The sequence below is a fragment of the Bufo gargarizans genome, chromosome 5 (assembly GCF_014858855.1).
Source record: "Bufo gargarizans isolate SCDJY-AF-19 chromosome 5, ASM1485885v1, whole genome shotgun sequence".
In the NCBI taxonomy this organism is placed as follows: Eukaryota; Metazoa; Chordata; class Amphibia; order Anura; family Bufonidae; genus Bufo; species Bufo gargarizans.
This window is the reverse complement of record NC_058084.1, coordinates 454,390,126-454,411,479: the sequence shown is the minus strand read 5'-3', so window position 1 is coordinate 454,411,479 and position 21,354 is coordinate 454,390,126. Positions and strand designations below refer to the sequence as shown.

Below are 21,354 nucleotides of genomic sequence, written 5' to 3'. Positions count from 1 at the left end.
AAACATCTTAAATTGGACCCATGTGGAAAGCCCATAGAGAAGACTCAGGGTTTATTTATTTCCACTCCACGCCTCTTGCATTATATTGATCATCTCCTAACTCAATTAAATGTCAGGCGACCACATCTCCATAATGAAGGCTCATCAAAATTCCTGATAGACCCAGTCCTGTCCTCACAGCTGAGCTCCAATAATGGGGATTTAATGCACAAGTCAGGAGCCGCACTTATCCACAACCGCCACTAGATGGCGCCCTAGAGCTATGCCAATCCCCATTCTACAGCTGCTGCTGCTGCTGCTGAGACCACAGAGCAAGTAGCCTTCTCCTCTGTAGTTAAAAAGCCCCATCCTGGATGTGCTTCATCAGCCTGCTAAGAATATAAACAGTACAATGACGAAGCCAGGGAAGGGGAGGGACAGAGCAGAGCTCACACACAGGACTGGGCTGTCTAAGAAGCTGCAGAAGGACCAACCAAAGCTGCTGCATGTCCACCAGGGCTTCCCTGCATCCTGATCATTCCCCCCTCTTGCACTTCCCTGGATTTGTCTTTTACATTAGGTGTCAAAAAAAATCTGCAATAGTTTGGATTCGTTATCTTTTTTTTTTTTTTTATTGGTGCTTTTTTTTTTTTTTTGTTTGTTTTTTGCAATTACAAAATCAGAAGAGATCCCCCCCCCAAAATGAGTCAGATCCTCTGGGCACAGACCTGAAGTCCCTGCTGCTCCTCGCTGGCTGAAGATCCAAGGTGGTAGGAGAAGACACAGCATCTGCATCGTCTCTGGGATTATTATTCATCACTTCCTGCTGCCTTTTCTTTTGGGACAAGAAGCTTGCAATCTAAATGTGTGACATGATTGAACCCCAGCCCCCTCAGAAGCTGAGCAAGATGAAAAAGTTGAGAAGAACTTTGTCTGAGAGTTTCAGCAGGATAGGTGAGTGCTGCTCTGGGGGGACATGCTGCAGCTTCTCAGGGGGGAGGAAGCAGAACTTGATGGTGTGCATTGGGCTCTTTGGTATGCAGCTCTGGAGACATACACAATGCTGCATCTGGTCAGTCAGGACGGGGTATAGCTACAGATGTAGCAGAGCTGAATGTGGCATCTGCATACAGCCCACTTATGACAAGCTCATTGCTGCTGCTGCATTTTGACCAATAAGTAATCCATGCTTATAATCCATATATAACCAGATCAGCTCTGCTTCATATTCATGTTGATCTTATATGACCAACTTTATTCTGCTCTTTCTGCATACGCGACAAGCTCCTCTCTGCTGCTTCTGCATTTTGACAACCTAGCCCTGCCTCATCTGCATATTGACCACAGATAACAAGCTCGTCTTTGCTTCCTATGACAAGTTAGGCTCTGCTGCATCGTCATATTGATCACAGATGACAGATTTGGCGCTGTTTAATCCACCTAGTCACCAAATACCATGATCCTAGCTCTGCTTCATCTGCACATAGTCCACATATGACAAGCTCATGGCTGCTACTTCTGCATTTTGAACAGTTTGGCTCTGCTTTAGACCACATATGACAAACTCCTATTTGCTGCTCCTGCATGTACTCCCCTTAGCTCTGCTTCGTATGCATAGTGATCACCTATGACCAGTTCAGCTCTGCTTTATCTGAATATATCTGTATAAATGTTCCTCTCTGATTCAATAGTTTTTGATTGTACACATCTCCATTGTGGTACAGAAAAAGGACGGAGCCCATACATCATACACGTTCCTCTCTGCTGCTTCTGCATTTAGACCACAAGCCACTCATCTATGACAAATTCATCTCTACTGCATCTTCATATTGATCACATAGGACAGGCTTAGCTCTGCTTCACCTGTATAGTGACTACATACAACGCTCTTAGCTCTGCTTCTTCACATGTGACAAGCTTATTGCCGCTCCTGCATATAGTCAACCTTAGCTGTGCTTTATCTGTACAGATAACAAACTCCTCATCGCTGCATCTGCATATTGAGTGCACATGACAAATTTAACTCTACTTCGTCTGCAAATAGCTCACATAGCAGAGGCTGCACCCTGATTCATCGGCCCCTTGACCACAAGCTCAGCTCTGCTTCTTATGATAAATTCAGCCGTTTGAGTTTTGATCACAGGACGGGCTTGGCTTTGTCTCATCGGCATGGCGACTTTGAGATCCCAGCTCTGCTACATCTGCACAAAGTTCACAAATGACAAGCTCATTTCTGCTTCATCTGCATGTTAACATCAAATGACAAGCTATTCACTGCTGCTTTTTTACAAACTCCGCTCTGCTGCTTTTTTTTTTTTTTTACAAACTCAGCTCTGCTGCTTCAGTACTTAAATTATTACTGCAGTAGGATTTGGCGCTTCTTGTTCTTTTTCTGCATTGTGTACAATGGGATATCTCTCTGTTGACTTCATATCTCAAGAAATTCCTTGTTTTACCACTTCCTGTGTGAACTGGTACATGCTAGAATAACCCAGAGCCTGGAAAGTTTTCAGTTCCTCTTCTACTCAGTGACCGAAGGCCTCCTTCCTAAAATTCCAGCAATTTGAAATGCTTTAAAAAAACAAAAAAACAAAAAACATGGATATAGCGCTTTTTAATACGTTTTTTTTTTTTTTTATGGGCTCGTTCACACACGGTTTTGGTCCTGGCAGTTTTTTGTTTTTTTTTGGGGGGGAGGGCCAAAAAAGCACCTAAAAATGCACCTGGCGTTTCTAATGTTTCTGTAAGAGCTCATGTACATGGTCATTGCCGTTTTTGCGGTCCGCAAATCGTCGATCTGCAGAACACAGATACCGGGTGAGTGCATGCCGCCATTTTTTTTTCACCTGCAGAAATGTCCTATGCTTGTTCACAAAACAACAAAAATAGGACATGTTCTATTTTTTTTTTTTTTTGCGGGACCGCGGAACGGATATACTCTGTGTGCTGTCCGCATCTTTTGTGGCCCATTGAAGTGAACGGTTTTGCATCCAAACCGCAAAAATTGTGGACCAAAACCACAGTCGTGTGCATGAGCCCCAAAGCTGTATGAGAAAAAAAAGCAGTGGTAGAAAAACGCCACGCAAAAACACCAATGCACAAAAAAAAAAAACTGTAACTGTAGAGGTCTATGGGAGAAAAACACCAGGCAGTGAGGGGAAAAAAGTCAGACCCAGAGCCTACTGCGATTTGAAAGGCGAAAAAAAACGCCACTCCGAAAAAAAACATTTGTCCTGCATTTTCATATTTCCTAAAGATTTGGATCTGACATCCTTTGCCTAAGGCCTCTTGCACACGAACGTATTTTATTTCCGTTTTTGCGGCTTCCGTTTGCGGTCCGTATGCGGAACCATTAATTTCAATTGTTCCACAAAGAAAACGGAAGGTACTCCGTGTGCATTCTGTTTCCGTATATCCGTTCCGCTAAAAGATAGACTTGTCCTATTATTGTCCGCATAACAGACAAGGATAGTACTGTTCTATTAGTGGCCGGCTGTTCCTTTCCGCAAAATACGGAATGCACACGGACGTCATCCGTATTTTTTGCGGATCCGTTTTTTGCGTCATGTGCAAGAGGCCTAAAAAATTTGCTAAAAAAATAATCTTCAAAACGTCACCCCAAAAAATAATCTGCAAAACGTCACCCCAAAAAAATATGAGATACCACCCTAAAGCCTCGTTCACACATCAGTGATTGTGAGACAAAACCAGGATTGGAGCCTCCACGGACATAAGGTATGAGGCCTCGTGCACGCGGTCGTTGTGCGGCCGTTCCGTGCATTGGGGAACCACAATTTGCGGTCCCCAATGCACGGGCAACATCAGTGTGGCGGCTGGGATGGATCGAGACTCATTCAACTTGAAAAGGCCCGTGATCCGTCCGCACCGCAAAAAAATAGAACATGTTCTATATTTTTGCGGTGCGGAGGCACGGACAGAAACACCACGGAAGCACTCCGTATTGCTTCCATGGGGTTCCGTGTCTCCGTTCCGCACTGCAGCTCCGGATTGCGGACCCATTCAAGTTAATGGGTCCGCATCCATGATGCAGGGAGCACACGAGTGGCATATTGCGGACGCGCTGTTTGTGGGCTGCAATACGGCAACGGCCGTGTGCATGAGGCCTAAGGAAAAGATCTGCACCTGTTCTGTGTTAAGAGCCGCACCTGGTTTTGGCTCACAATCACTGATGGAAATCACTGACCGAACACTGACATGTGAATGAGGCGTAACGAGCGGTTTTCCTGTCTTTTCTCGAGTCAAAGAGAAACACTAGAAAAAAAACACCAGCCGAGTCCAAGAAAAACTGTAGTAAAAACGCCTAAAAGGTAGCAAAAATGCCATAAACAAGCCCCAAAAAAATGCAAAATGCCACAAAAACGCCAAAAAACTGTGAGTGATACCAGCATAACAAGCAGTTTGCCTTGTTTTTCATGAGTACAAGAATAAACACTACAAAAAAATGGCTAAAGGAGCAAAAACACCATTAAAAAAAAACATAAAACGCCACAAAAAAATAATAATATTTGAGCGCTATCAGCCTTAGGCCTCTTGCACACGAACGGATTTTCTTTCCATGTACAGTCCGCAAACGTGTTTGTTTGTTTTTTTGCGGTCCGTATACAGAACCATTCATTTCAATGGGTCCGCCAAAAAACGGAAGGTACTCCGTGTGCATTCCGTTTCCGTATCTCTGTTCCGCAAAAAAATAGAACATGTCCTATTCTTGTACGGGCAACAATAGTACTGTTCTATTAGGGGCCAGCTGTTCCGTTCCGCAAAATATGGAATGCACACGGATGTCATCCGTATTTTTTGCAGATCCGTTTTTTCGCGGACCACAAAATACATACGGTCGTGTGCAAGAGGTATTACAAGCAGTTTTCCTGGTCTTTCTTGAGTCCAAGAAAAACGCCAGAAAAAAAGCCATACACAGAGCGTACTGCGTTTTAAAAAAAAAATGACACTGACCCAAAGGGTATGTTCACACAAATGCTACTTACAGGCTGAAAATACAACACTGATTTAAAGAAAAATCAGTATGACAAATTCCCACATTTTAATAGCGAACTTCCAACATATTTTTTAATTTTGTACTTGTTATTTCTGTCTTCCATAGACTGGGAGTGTTCGGCGCGGAATACACCTTAGGGTACTTTCACACTTGCGGCAGGACGGATCCGACAGGCTGTTCACCATGTCGGATCCGTCCTGCGGCTATTTCGCCGTGCCTGCGGACCGCCGCTCCGTCCCCATTGACTACAATGGGGACGGGGGCGGAGCTCCGGCGCAGCACGGCGCTGCACGGAGAAAGGCCGCCGGACTAAAATTACTGCATGTCAGGCTTTTTAGTCCGGCGGCTTTCTCCGTGCACCGCCGTGCTGCGCCGGAGCTCCGCCCCCGTCCCCATTGTAGTCAATGGGGACGGAGCGGCGGTCCGCGGGCACGGCGAAATAGCCGCAGGACGGATCCGACATGGTGAACAGCCTGTCGGATCCGTCCTGCCGCTAGTGTGAAACTAGCCTAAACAAGCAGCATGTTACTTTTTTTGTACAATGAAAACTTTATTTGTACAATAAAATATACACTATACACATTACAACGTGCATTTCCCATTAAAATCAATGGGCCATGGTTTGTGGGTGTATTTCATGCGTATTTCATACATATTTTGGCATATAGTAAGCGCACATCCTAGTCCAAGATATGTGAACACATTCAAAAAATCCCACAAACAAAAATGCTTTTTAAGTAGTATGTTTTGTATTTCATTGTATGCTTTTAATGTTACATCTGGTCACAATTATTATTATTATTTTTTTGGGGGGGTGGCGGAAGGCCACAAAAACGTCATGTTTTTCAGAAAGACCCTGTAGGCCTCATTTCTCAAAACTGAAATCCTGCCCCTTTGCCCATAGCAACCAATCAGAGCTCAGCTTTCATCCCATAAACGGCTCTGGTAAAATGAAAGCTGTGCTCTGATTGGTTGCTGCGGGCAACAAAGTCTTTAGGTTGTATGAAGCCAGCCTTGATGTAGTTTTCAGTCACCCATATTGAAGCCCCAGCAACCAACTGATAAATGTCCCCCACTATGGCTTTAGCGAGCAGTAGATATAACGACAATAATTTACCATGCGACTGTGATGTCTGTGGTACCAATACTGAGCTGACAGGATGCTACGGTCATGGGGGGGGGGGAGATGATGTACCAAAAAGGGTGCAAAGGGAAACAAAATGGAGTAGTTGCCCATAGCAACCAGTCAGCTTTTGCTTTGGCCTGATTGGTTACTATGGACAACGACTCCCCGTTTCCTTTGCAACCGCTTTGATAGATCTCCATCTTGGGCCTAAGAGGTTTAACAAAGCACCACGACCATTCATTTTGTAAAGTGAAGGTGGTCCGAGCTTTGTGACCCCCCCCAGCCGACAAGTCTGTGTGGGTATAGCTGGGCACTAGCATTGTAATGGAACAACTTGGATCCCAAGTCATTAGAATGGGGTTTGTGACTTGTCATGAGATTCTGCAGCAGCTACTCAGCAGATTTGCTATGGGCTGAGGTAGCAGAGCTGAGTATGTCATTTACTACTTATGTTATCAGTAATTTACATGGGACTGACCCACTTTAGGTCGATGCCGCAGTGTAGAGAAGAAACTGTTCAATGACCAGTTCAGCTCTGCTACATCTACAGCTGGGTTATAAGTAAATGAACCTTATCAGGTTGTCAGGGTAACAAAGTAAGCCGCCATTGTTTGTGTTCGCCCTGGATGTGGTTGTTACATGGCAGTGCTGCAGGCGGTGTCCATATCTGACATCCTTGCGTACCGTTAAACTACAACCAAATGGAGGGGCAGCGGGCAGGGGGTCAGTCGTAGCCTATTCAGCCCTCGTCCTAATTAGCCACTGACTTTATTTGCCGTGATATGACCTTACGTAGGACTGCTGACGAACTGCCTGCCGTCAACAAGCAGAAAAAAATGCAAATAATAACTAATAATAACAAAAATAAATAATAATAACAAACTCTGCTCTGCTACATGGTTAGTACTGGAAATAAATTGCCTTGCTTGTTTGTGACTGCTGCATGGATCACGCCAGGGTGACTGGATGCTCCACTATACAAAAGCTTGTCCCCTCTAGATTGCAAGCTCTGATGTCCAGGATGCTCGCCTCTTCCATGTTGTTCACCATCCTCAGTTCTTGCTTTGTATGATTAGGGCTTACACTGCAGGATATGTCAGCGCCCTTATTATGTGAATTTCTAATATGTTGCGCTACAATTTCTCGCCATCTCTGCTTGCTGTCAGTGAGTGTATACATTCTTGTTTACATCTATAGACTGTAACGACATGGTGATATCTGTCCTGTCCAGGTGGTTTGCTACAGTGTGTCGGTTTAGGTAAAATCCCTGTGCATGGACCCAGCATGACATCAGAGGTAGTCCGTTGAGGCCGTATGTTCACACATGTTGAATTGCACGCGGATTTCGGTGCAGATTCCGTGTAAAACCTGCATCCCAGGCCTAGGCTTTCTGCAAACCTGTTCACATGCATAGGAAAATGTCAGTGCAGCCCCCTGGATGCAAAGAAGAATCATTGACTGACAGCAAGCAGAGATGTGGAAATATATGGGAAAGGTGCACATGGGGTTTGGGTGTCTTTTCCACCTCAAATACTGTAACGGGAAAAGTGGTGGAAATTTGTCAGAACAGGGCACGGACTCAAAATGCCCGTTTTATTGCCAAAGGCCAACGTGTCTTAAAGGGGTTGTCCAGTTTTCTTTCTCTACAAGCAGCGCCACACTTGTCCACAGGAAGGTACTGCAGCTCCTTTCCATGGGGGCTGAACTGCAATACCAGACACATCCTACGGACAAAAGTGGTGCTGTAGCAGATCTTGATTTTTTTTCAACCTGGACAGCCCCTTTAAGAAGTTCCTTAAAGGGACGTAACATAAAAAAGGTATCAAGCTCACAATGCACACACAGACACGTTTTATACACCACAGCCCTTATACCTTTAACGACCCCGCAGATTTCGTTGCCACGATAGGAGAGGTACAGTCTCATGCAAACAAAATGATTCCCCTCACGTATTGATAATCCGCATCATGGTAATGAAGCGCGGCAGAGTGGTCGTCCTCACAAATGGGCAGCGCTGGATCGATTCTGATATAAAAAGGGGGGGGGGGGCATTAAACAGCAGCTGGTGCGGCGGGCGGCCAGGGACGTCCATTTGTAAGATGATACAGCTTGCGTTAACCCTTCACTGGCCCACTGTCTGCTGTTTCATTCTCTCTACAGATTACATGGCAGATGGCGAAAGTTCTTTTTATTAATTTGTTTCAATAAGTTTTTATTAGTCTTTTTTTATTAATTTCAGCCTCTCTTTACACACTCTGTGGGATATTTATCAAAAACGGCGCAAAGGAAAACTGCCATAGTTGACCATGGCAACCAATCAGATTCCACCTTCATTTTCCAAAGGAGCTCTGAAAAATGAAAGGTGGAATCTGAATGGTTGCTATGGGCAACTAAGCCAGTTTCACCATTTTTGATAAATCTCCCCCAACGGGCCTCATGTATAGTAAATGATGGAGGCAAAAAGTGGCAAAGCGACCAGATCAGAATTCAGCTTTTTTTTTTGCTTACTTTTTACGCTGCGTTCCCCCCTTGAGCATACGGGATGGAGAGCTCTGTATGCGCGATTGTATGCACGTTTACAATCGCGGCTCCGGAACAAGTGAACGCCCATTGTCGCGCGTTCCCGGAAGTCTATATACGGGAACGCGCGACAAGACGCCCCAAAGAAGCTCCTGTACTTCTTGGGGCGTCGGGCGTTTTACAGCGCGATCGTACGCGCTGTAAAACGCTCAGGTGAGAACCATTCCCATAGGGAATCATTGGTATTTGCCTGTTGAACGTTTTACAGCGCGTAGGAACGCGCTGTAAAACGCTCAGGTGTGAACCCAGCCTTAGAATAAAAAAGCTGGAATCTTATAAAGTGCTTATCAGCCAATCAGGCTGTAGCTTTCATTTGAAATAAGGCCTCTGAAAAATGAGAGAGATACTCTGATTAGTTGCTATGGGCAAATGCCTTACATGACTCTTTGTTGCCCATAACAACTAACTACACCTTGTAGCTTTCATTTTTAATAAGGCCTCTGAAAAATGAGAGGTAGTATCTGAATGGTTTCTACTGGCACCTGGCTAACGGTTCTTTCATCATTTACTTTGTTGCCCATAGCAACCAATCAGGTTGTAGCTTTCATTTAAAAAAAAGGCCTCTAAAAAATTCAAGGTAGAGTCTGATTGGTTGCTTTGAGCCGCTGCTTTCATTTAGCAACTAATCCGAGCTCAGCTTTAATTTCTCCAGAGCTATTTAAGAAATAAAAGCTATGCTCTGGTTGCTATGGGCAACAAAGACAGACCTACAATTAAACACTAAATGAGGGTCACAATGTCTCGTCTCCGTCAGGCATCCATGTTTGTTTGTGGGTAGAGAGCACAACCTGAAGATTGCAGTTGAGGGGAAAATGGCCATAAATTCCAGCCCAGCTGTTGGTCTGGTGATAATGATCCAAACAAAAAAAATTCATAGGGTACGACCACACGATGTGGTCGTGTTGCAGTTTCGACCTTCCCACGCAGTGGTAGAGTACTACGCCGGACAGGCCAAAGCTGTTAAGCAAACGGGACCTCACTGTTTAGTAGGTCTGCACTGTTAATGGCCGCCCGGCACCTGCAATACCACATGGAAATAAATGACGCTGGTGTAAAAGAGGCCTAACATGGATTGGGAGATTTCCTTCTCCCCCTAGACAGGTGATGTTGTGGGAGAGAAGGAACGGGGTAGATGTCTAGCAGCGGGTTTCTTTCTTTCTAACTCTCCATTGATGCAGTGGCCAGGTTTGGGGTGATTCCAGCGCTACGCTGAGTCCCCCGGACACTGTTGAGGTGTCACCACGTGTTGCTGCTCCCTGGAGTGGATGGTAAGGCGTGATGCACCTCAATGGGGAAAAAAGTCCAGAGAGTCAGGGTCTGCAGTAAACCAGGGTGCTTCTTTACTGGAGGAATTCAGGTGGAAAACAATAAAGGAAAAGCAGTCTGATCTGGCGTCTCCGGTCTCCTCCCTGGCAGAGGAAGGTTCTGTGCTGAGAAAAGGGCCTGAGCTACCCTTCCCTCGATCTCAGAAGGCTGGCTCCCTGGCCAAAGGGCTGGTGGCCCAGGGTCTGTAGCAGAGTATCCCCATCTCAGCCTCTTCGTCTGGTCACTCGTGCAGTCTGGCGGAGTTTCTTCTACTAAACGCTGTTCCAAATCTGCAGGGGCTCTGACTGCTCTCCTTATATATAGTTTTTAACTGAACTAGAACCTTCTATTGCAGGGATTCCCAGCCTGCGTCCCTCCAGCTGTTGTAAAACTACAACTCCCAGTATGCCTGGACAGCCTACAGCTATTAGGGCATGCTGGGAGTTGTAGTTTTGTAACAGCTGGAGGGCCCCAGATTGAGCATCCCTGTATCTATTGGGAGGGATGGAGTGGAGAAACTCAGCCTAAACAGAAACAATGTTGAAATTTCCCTCTGCCATAGACATGTATTGAGTTTTAATACAAGTCTATGGGAATGACTAGGTTTTTACAGATAAAAACAAGTCTTCAGACATAAACACAGCTAAACCAGATAGTCGGTGTGTCTGTTTTTTCCTCCGAAAACTTTGGATAGTCTCATTTAGTAACTGTGGAATATTTCTAACTTTTTTAGATAGAAAGTCCCAAAGTCTCTCAGTATTAGCTGACTATTGTGTAATATCAGTGCAAATGAACAGGCTATATTACAATAAACATATAAAATGGAGTTCAACAATATAAAACAGTATAAGTGTAAACGGCTGCATAAATCACAGTGCAAGTTAACCCTTCCTAGTGCACTAGTCAGTTGATGGATTTGCATAGTAACAAATGTCCACAAACATCCATAGTCCAAAATACCCCTGCTCCAGAGAACTACACTGACGACACATACACACTCAGCCAAGCACATAATATGTGTATGGGGATGTCAGGAGAGATAGCTGTCAGCCGGACAGGTAAGGGAGCTCTTTAGGACTGCAGCCTACAGATCGCATGTTGCAGGCCAGAAGAGTCCTCTTCTTAATTTTTTTTATCTTTTTATTTCTCGTACACAAAGGTGGATTATGTTATTGGGGGGCACTTAGGCAGGCTGGTACGCATTTATGATGTGCGAAACCGGTAAATGACGCACAAAATGTCACAGCCAGTCGCAAAGAATGTCAAGTAACCCCCTGGCATACATTTGCTTAAAAAGGCGAAACCACATTACATGTGCGCTGCTATCTCATAAATCTGGTGCAGCACAAAAAAACAAAGGTAGACAAAAGTGACAGAAAAAAACTTGATAAATGCCCCCCATTGTGTTTTGGGGCACTGGAGGAAGTCTTCATAGTGGTCCCATTGAAGTGAATGGGAGCTGAGCTGCAGTAACCCGGCACAGCCACTGCCACTGCACTTTAAAGGGAGCTGTGCTTCTCTCTCCATTCAAAGTGGTAAATCCATCACCAGAAGATGATTGGTGGAGGGTTCAGAGTGTTACACCCCCTCTGATCTGATATCCTGGGCATATTTGGGGGCTGGAAACCCCCCTTAACTGTACTGTATTCACAGTGAGGAGCACTTGTGAATAACTGGTATCTACCACTGTATGGCTTTCACAAGCATTAGAGGTCCCCTGCTAAGCCTCATGTTGAAAAGCTTTGAGACATGTAAAAAGTCGCAAATTATAGTGAACACTATAATTTGTGACATCACAAAAATGGCATAAAAGCCATAATACTGTACATTTACCCCCGTAGTGTTCTGCACCTGTGGGGCCGAACTCTATGCTTTCGTCAGTGAGGAGCTTGAGGGAACAGAAAGCTTCCCTTTAAATGATCTGAATCTCGTTACCTGCAGCCACCAGCAGAGGGAGCTTAGTGCATACAAAAACATTTAGCTGTCAACATGGAGTGAGCTCCCCTTAGTAGTGACTGCAAGCTGCCCGAAATGTCAGTGTATAAATGGAAGCAGGTGATTTGAAGCTCTGTATGAACAGAAGAGAGCTTCTACCCCATGTGTAGATATTTTATGAAACTAATCTGCATGTAATTTCAATTATATATTTAATATGTTAAAGGAGTTTACCTAGAGTTTTATGACCGGTAAACATCACTTGGCCTAAGGAAAGCCTAGAGAAGGCCCAGACTCTACTGCGAGCACCACTGTCTTCTCAAACAGCTTTTCGGCGTGGGTATCGATCAGATACTGATGACCTATCCAGCATATAGATCATCAGTATAGAAGTCTCAGAAAGCCCTTTTAATGTGCCTCCTACATACAATATTTATACTGGAGGTGTAATGCAGTCCTAGAGGTATGTACACAAACCCATCCACTTCTGCTAATGCCTGCCTACTTTTTTAAAACATGCCTTGATTGGTGGAAAATCTCAAAAAGGTCACAAAATTTTGTGCAAGTTGCCATTTTCACAAAAATGTCAACATTTCTATAGCAGAAAACTGACGTACAGGTTTGATAAATTCCCCTATGATTTCAGAATACACTATCATTTTTCTATAGATGTTTTTTTTTTTTCTTGCCTTTGGCCTCTAGGGGTGATACTTCATTGGGCTATGCTGCGTCTATAGATAATATAATATTTATATTGAATTTCAGCTTTACATCTGCTACAGTAATTGCTGAATGGTGATCTATATACATCAGTTCACAATGGAGACTATACCACCAGCCATTACAGAACATTAAAATCCTGTTGGGCTCTACCAGCCGACAGCTGAGCCCCCCCACTACTGGTCGTCTACCCCTCATCCATCTGGCTCGCCACATACAGATCTGACCTAATTTTATTAGCATTTTATATTCTATTTTTATTATATATTTTTAAATGTAAAATTAAAATAAAAGCTAAATCTATATTTTGGCCTACGTGTGTCACACCCGTGACAGGTGGTAGAAGATCTGAAAGACTGGCTGAACGTCTGTGATCTGACAGCTTCTTTTGGTTTCACTTTGTCTATGTGTTGCTGGGAATGTCCTCCTTTTCAGGTGTAGATCATGTGACCATTACTACTCCCTTCTTAGTCTGGCTTTACCCATCACTCCTTGCGGTTGATAGCTCATTCTGGTTGTGGATCGTTTGGTGTCTGGATCTCGGCTGAGTTCCTGCTTTTCATTTACCCGGAGTTAAGAGTCTTTCCTTTTTGTATTGTGTCTATTTCCCTGTCTCTTGGTACCAGACTTCAGGCAAACTCTTGTTCCTTCAGCTGGAAGGACCAGGTTGTCTGTGGCCCAATCACTATCTTCAGGGCCTTCTAGGGTGAGCCAGGCTTAGGTGCCTGCGGATGAACAGTCCTACCATCGGGGTCTGTTCATTCTGTTAGCAGTCAGGGCTCGGGTTGGGATTTATTAGGTGTGTTTGTGTTTGGTGTGGAGTTCCCCTCCCACACCACTCCGTGACAACGGGCTAAAGAAACTGTTACTTTGGCTCCCCTTTATTATAAAACTCATAAATAAAGAATTTAGTAAAATCTAAAAATATAAAATGACAATATAATGTAATAAAATAAAAATAAGGCCCCATGCACACGACCGTATCCGCAAATCATGAATCCGCAAAATACGAATGTGGTCTGTGTTGCCTCCACGTTTTTTGCGGACCCCTTGACTTCAATGGGACCATGTTCCACATATCACAGACAAGTATAGCACACGTTCTATCTTTTTGTAGAACAGACATACGGAGGCGGAAAGCACACGATTATCCTTGTGCATTCCACATCCGTATGTCCCTTCTGCAAAAAGACACACTATGTCCACAAAATGCGGGCCAGGGAGCCATTGAAGTCAGTGGGACAGCAGAAGACATGGACCACATCCACATTTTACAGATACGCCATTCGGTCATGCGCGTGGAGTCTAAGACTAATTCAAGATATAAAATAAATGTAAAATATAAAATGTAAAAGACTTTTTATTATATTTAGACTTTATATTATATTTCATGTGCATGTGTGTATGATAAATAGAGATGAAAAATTGTAAGAAAATATTTTTTTAAATTCTGTCAGCCGCACTTTTTCCTGTATCCTCGGGAAGAACTAGTCAATCATGTGCAGTCGGCCAACACCTCACACCAGAGCTGTCTCCACATCACATCGGACAGCACCTGTGTGACATTCTTGTGGCTATAGCTGATCTATTATTCATTTATGTCTCAGTGACTAAATCTAAGAAAAAGTGTTTTCAATATTTCATTTTTTTTTATTCTTTTATGCTGTACAATATTTGTGCTTAGAGTTTATAACATTTAAAAACATGATTTTTTTTCTGCTTTTGTTTCATTTGTTATGTCTACGCCTTTCGTTTGCATATAAGTTACATGATGGAACCTTACATTGTGATATTTTTTTAGCCATATTTTGGCTGTTCTCCCATGGTTTGCAGTGTACAGGAGAGTTTCCTCCAATGTATGCCATCTTAACTATAAGTACGGTACCCGCAATGGCCATGCAATTTTGCAGTAAAATTGTACAGCGTCCCCTTACTTTTGTCAAAAATACCTCCCCAGTTGCGCACCAAGGGTGTCTACAGAGAAGCTCTGCTTTAAACGAATGCATTGTGTGAGTGGGAATCCATAATTTTTTTTGTTGGGGTTTTTTATATACCACAATATCATCCTGATACGTAACATTATTTTGCCTTTCCTTGGAGATTTGCTGTTTACTCCACGCAGTGTATGTCTCGGGTCATAGACATGGGTGTTCCACACCTGCTTGTTTGAGCAACAAACATGAGAAACATAGAAAGAATGTGACTCGACTACTTTCAGTTTGTCAACCGGACTATATGGACACACAGTGTTGTCGACATATCTGGCCACTGGTTGTACAATGTTTTCAGTTCCCAACAGCATGCACAACGTAATGCGAGTACGCTACTGTGAGCAACTACTTCACTTTTCCTCTGCACAATCTTGAAATCTACCACAGTGTTGGGGGTCGTTCTGGATATTGCCATACTTGGCTATTTTTGAACAATTTTTTTTTCAAAGGAAAATTGTTGGCACCATGCCAACTTTTTAGATTTATGCCCAGCCCTTTTATATTTAACCCACAACCCCAAAAGTCTGACCAAGTGTCCTTGAATCTAAGTGAGCTTGCACTGTCCCAAAAGATATAGACAGTTATATCTTTATGCATGGTACAAAACATTGAGATACTAGACCCCAGCACCCAACTGGACACACGTTGCCACGTAGTGCCGCAAGCTCTCACGGTGAGTGCCTTGAAGGAACGGACTGGAAACTTAAAGTGGACCTGAAAATAAACCCTAAAAGTGTCCCAGGGGGTCAGTAGTGTATGCTGGGCTTTGTAGTGCAGATTACCCACTAACCTGGGATCCACTGTCGTCTTCAAATCGGGGCAAATACTGGAACAGGCAGGTATTTAAAAGTTTGTGACGCCAGTGTCAATTAAACGGTGACACGCCGTGTATGGTATTGTAGAAGAATGAAGCAAGCACAGGATAGCCAACCACAAACTGGAACTTTACTGAATATCAGTGATAATTATACATGGACGCAGTTAGAAGCGTCGTTCCATGAAAGACAGTTGGTTTTACATATGAATACAGGTGGTTCTTAGAAGTACAGACTGGCCGGTTATAGCAATGTTCTTTACAGAGTGTTGATTACAGGAGATGCAGTACAGGCGGCTTGCACACTATTCCTGACTGGTCCTGAAACATGTGACTTATCCTCCAAGGTCCAATGCCCTATAGCTGGCGTATCCTTGAAGCTGTCTTTATCTAGTACCTCCTCTGTTATCTTGAGTACCTCTTGCTTTGTCAGATTGGCCTCTGTTGTATTCCGTGTCCCGGCTGGTTGCTTATGATGTTTCAGCTACAATGGATGATGACTCAGGAGGGGAACCTTTTCCTTGGATCCGGAACCCGGTTACAGGGCCTATAACACCCTCTCCTAGTCGACAACCTCCAGGCCTGCTCTTCTCTCACAGGCCCATGGCCTGGCCTTGACTCAGACACAGGATCATCTCTGACTCCTTTTCCCACTGTCTGCCTGCTCACTCTTCCCTGACTGGGCCTTATATAAACTAGGGCTCCCTAGCTCCCTCTAGTGACTCAGAGCTGGAATGACACCCTAGCCGGCCTGCACATGCACGTTTCACAGTAACAGGAAGTACATAGCATGACATTAACAAGATATTTTATACCAACCTCCCCATAAATACAGGGGGAACGACAGTACCCAAGTGACCCTTCTGTAGTGACGGGGTATTACTCTCCCGTACACTACATACCCTGCTGCTTTAAGCTGAGTACGACCTCGTACTCCATCAGGGCCCGCCCAACTGGAATCATGACCTGAAATAGAGAAAGACACATGCATGCATACATATATGTCATTTACACTCTTATCAGACCCAATTGGCAAAGGTGAAGTGCGGTGACAAGGGGCGTCGTTCTCTTCTTCTCAGGATAGTGAGTGGAACGGGGGCGCTGACCTGGCACAGCGAGATGTTTAAAGAACCAGGAAAGTCCATGACAATAAATAAGTCCATAGTAATATCAACATCTCAGAGGCTTGCACATAGGAAGTCCATCTCTGGGCACATAGACGTGAATAAAAACCGGTTATTAAATACTGTCAGCAGCACATACATAAAATGACAATACAGGACTCTGACAATACCAGGGCCATGTTATCCTGGCAAGTCCTGCTTACCCTTTAAAATAGTGCTGACATAAAAATGTCTTTTCAACCTGAAATGGGGGTAAAAAGGGGTAAAATGGTGCAAAACTAAAGGCACAACCGGGATATTTTTAGCAGCAGACCGGGCGTCCCAAATACAACATGGGCAGCTGGAAGCAGTGGTATACAGTGACACTATCATTCGGTTAGAATGCCACCGGCCGTGTATAACTGGCAGCGAGCTTCACCAGCTTTGCCAAACGGAGGGACAACTCGGCCATTAGGGAGGAGAACTTATAGTAAGGCTTACTCACAAACGAGTGTCATACTCCTCATCCGATGACGACTCAATAAACGGATCTTGCAGCAACTGTTCTGGTAAGGCAGGCCACATCTGGAATCCGTCCCCTCTGATAATCTTTAAAGGGGGAGGCTTGTCTTTCATTGCCTCCATCTCTGCATCAGTTCTGGGAAACGGGATCCACTGGCATCCGGCGTACCCGAGGTCCTCCACCCAGTAAACTCTCTTGCGTAGAGCCTCTCTGTCAGCCTTTGTGCAGGTCAGTGGTGCTACCGGAGGTCCGGTAATAGTAGCCGCTTGGGTAACTGTGGCAGCCGCTGCTAGACGTCGGGCCTCAGCGCATTCTTCCGCCCGCTGGCAGCTATCTAGCCGCTCTCTCTCCTCTTCTCTCCTCACCGCATCGGGAGGGGGGTATTGTTTTTCTGGCCCCTGCAAGATGATAGGCTCCCAAAAGACATTGCTGCTTAGATATATCTGACTGTGCAGGTGAGTGGTTCGGGCCGGCCCAGTTCTCGCCTCTTCTGTCTCACTCGGGTCTATTTCCTCTTTCTCTGGGTCCCAAGTTTCAGCTGGCGCCTTCGGGCGAGTGACGGCGGTAGCGTAGGGGCCCCGTAAGCTTTCGGCTGGTGTATATTCCACTATCTCTCCCATGGTCAAGTTGTGAAGATGCTCCGGGAGGTAGTGACGCTTCACCGACCGCCGGTTAACATAAAAGTCCCGGCCAGTTCCCAACTCCTGGATGAACCCGTATCCCCTCTCCTTATCAAAGGCCACCACGATCCCGCGGCGCCTTTCTAGCTGGGGCTTACCCGGGAAGGAGTCCCCTTGGATGGACTTGGCCATTTCCTCGAACCTCTTCTTCCGGCTGGTATTTTTCTTAGCCACCGCGGCTTTCAATTCGGCCATGATGGTCGGCCATTGCGCGTGCCGGCGACGGGTTATGCTCAAATCCATGGCTTGTTCCCAAGAGGTGGCCGTCCAGGCTAGAGGGTCCCATGCCTCCAACTCGGGATAGTCCGGTGGAGTGGCGCCCCACTCACACGTGGCATCGAACTCTGGCTCTCCAGCGCACCCCATAGCCATCTCTTCTCTCACTGGGTGCAGCGACGACACTGGCTCCTCCCACACACTGGGCCGGTCTACCTCCATCTGAGGCCCGCCTCCCAGGCGTAACTCTTCAGGGAAGTCAGCCGCATCATCACTTCTCGCTCCAGGACAATCTCCTCCTCCTTCTTGGAGGGTCCTGGCGCCAAATATTCGCGCCTCTGTACATCCTGATGGCGCAGTAAAAAGCCTCATGGCGTCGGCGGCCATTTTAGATGTCCTGATGCTACAATTCAATGACAGCAAGCAGGTTGATGAAAAGTCCAATAAATCACAGTCCATAAATACGATTTTCTCTCTGGGGGTAGCGCAACACAGTACAGCGTCTCTGATTCCTCCCAGGCACAATTTTAATCCACCGGCTTGGAAATAAAGGTTACAGTCTTTGCAATACGGTGGTGGAATAGTTAAAGCACACAGTTCACACTTCTCTGCACTTCAGAAGTATGCGTATCCTGTTCGTGACGCCAAAAAGAGCGATGCAGTGTCCCAGGGGGTCAGTAGTGTATGCTGGGCTTTGTAGTGCAGATTACCCACTAACCTGGGATCCACTGTCGTCTTCAAATCGGGGCAAATACTGGAACAGGCAGGTATTTAAAAGTTCGTGACGCCAGTGTCAATTAAACGGTGACACGCCGTGTATGGTATTGTAGAAGAATGAAGCAAGCACAGGATAGCCAACCACAAACTGGAACTTTACTGAATATCAGTGATAATCATACATGGACGCAGTTAGAAGCGTCGTTCCATGAAAGACAGTTGGTTTTACATATGAATACAGGTGGTTCTTAGAAGTACAGACTGGCCGGTTATAGCAATGTTCTTTACAGAGTGTTGATTACAGGAGATGCAGTACAGGCGGCTTGCACACTATTCCTGACTGGTCCTGAAACATGTGACTTATTCTCCAAGGTCTAATGCCCTATAGCTGGCGTATCCTTGATGCTGTCTTTATCTAGTACCTCCTCTGTTATCTTGAGTACCTCTTGCTTTGTCAGATTGGCCTCTGTTGTATTCCGTGTCCCGGCTGGTTGCTTATGATGTTTCAGCTACAATGGATGATGACTCAGGAGGGGAACCTTTTCCTTGGATCCGGAACCCGGTTACAGGGCTTACTACCCTCTCCTAGTCGACAGGCTCCAGGCCTGCTCTTCTCTCACAGGCCCATGGCCTGGCCTTGACTCAGACACAGGATCATCTCTGACTCCTTTTCCCACTGTCTGCCTGCTTACTCCTTCCTGACTGGGCCTTATATAAACTAGGGCTCCCTAGCTCCCTCTAGTGACTCAGAGCTGGAATGACACCCTAGCCGGCCTGCACATGCACGTTTCACAGTAACAGGAAGTACATAGCATGACATTAACAAGATATTTTATACCAACCTCCCCATAAATACAGGGGGAACGACAGTACCCAAGTGACCCTTCTGTAGTGACGGGGTATTACTCTCCCGTACACTACACATGTTGTAGGCAAGTCCAAATTGACAGGAGGCAAGGCAACACAAGTAGGTAGGGCCAACAGAAGCCAGAAGTAAGCAGTACCAGCAATACCGTAGTGCAGCACAAAATACCGCCCCAGCAGAACCAAATACCACAGTGCAGCATAAATTACTGCCCTATCACCCTTCTGAGGACAGTGATGAAGTTGAATTCAGGAGGGCTGAGAGCATCAGATCATTATGTGCCCAGCCAGCGGCCGTGAAGAGGGCTCGAGTGGCCCCTTGGGCATCGGCTCCCCAGGAAATTTTCCTGAGGATCTATGGCTAGTCCACCCCTTTTGTCTCCTACATGTATTACTGCTTGTGCAAGAGTTTTCTATAGTGTAGAGTTGGCATGGAGAAGTCTGTAGCACAGGCAGTCATCAGAGGATGGCACTTTGCTGGGGAAGTCTACTCCTCCACGAGTCTAGGAGGTCTTGCCTTTTTCCAGGAGTCTCCTGGACATTTCAGGAGACTAGACAACAGTGGATACAGCAGTCCGGGAGAGTAGGCAACACCGGATACAGCACAGGGTCTAAATCCCCAAATCGTCTGAAATTTTCGTCTACATTAGCTTCAGTATATTTTATGTTACTGTTAGGCCTCATGCACACGACCGTTGTTTTATTCCGTGTCCGTTGTGCCGTTTTTTGTGATTTTCGGCGGACCCATTGACTTTCAATGGGTCCGTTGATAACTCGGCTAATGCACCGTTTGTCACCGGCATCTGTGATTCCAGTCCGTAAAAAAAATATAACCTATCCTATTATTTTCATGGAAAATGGTTCGCGGACCCATTCAAGTCAATGGGACCGCTAAAAAACACGGAGGCACACAAGATTGTCATCCGCGTTCGTTTTTTTTCCTATGTTTTGCATGGCAAACCTGTCTTAGATTTTTTTTTACTTTCCTTCATGTCTGGTGATCCTCCAAAAACAAAGGAAGACACACGTAAACAAAAACGGAAACTGATCACGGAACAACGGAACCCCATTTTGCGGAACGGAACACAACAACAGTCGTGTGCATGAGGCCTTAATCTTAAATTTGTGGATGATGTACATCCTATTGCTCCATACCATCGGTCATTTTTGGGTGGGTCGCAAGTGGCTTCCATGTGTTTGCTGTAGATCCAAATGTATCCTAGTAGGGCCTCATGCACACGGCCGTTGCTCGGCCGTTCTGTACATTGGGGACCACAATTTTTTTTTGTTTTTTTATATGTTTGTAACCAATTTTTGCATCCAACTTGACTAAATATTGACTAAAAGATTGACTATTATGTTTATACTGCTCCTAGGCAAGCCTATGCATCTCTATGGTTACAGACTACAAATAACCCCTGTGTAGTCAGATCCTGCAGTCATACTCCTTTCCATCTTTCCCCTACAGTACCTCTCTCTTTGACCTCGTGCACACGGCCGTTGCCTGGCCGTGCCCGTATTGAGTCCCGCAAACAGCAGGTCCGCAATATGTGGGCACTGGGCGTGTGCACAGCACATCACAGATGTGGACCCAGTCAAATTTGAATGGGTCCTCAATCCGGGAAAGTGCGGTACGGAACTGAGGGCACAGTTAGAAAGGAGTATGACTGCAGGATCTGACTACACAGGGGTTATTTGTAGTCTGTAACCATAGAGATGCATAGGCTTGCCTAGGAGCAGTATAAACATAATAGTCAATCTTTTAATAAATATTTTTTGCAAAGTTG

At 45.3% G+C, this 21,354-nt stretch overlaps 1 protein-coding gene across 2 annotated transcripts in view; it reads left to right on the top strand.

Annotated features, from left to right (window-relative positions):
- The first annotated feature begins 648 nt into the window (after positions 1–648).
- The window catches only part of CDK14 (cyclin dependent kinase 14), a 481,017-nt gene continuing 460,311 nt past the window's right edge, over positions 649–21,354 (top strand). For both annotated transcript variants that reach the window (XM_044293158.1, XM_044293157.1), the window contains exon 1: positions 649–933. In XM_044293158.1, coding sequence (XP_044149093.1) covers positions 843–933 — 91 coding nt within the window. In that variant the 5' untranslated portion in view covers positions 649–842. The remainder of the gene's footprint in view (positions 934–21,354) is intronic.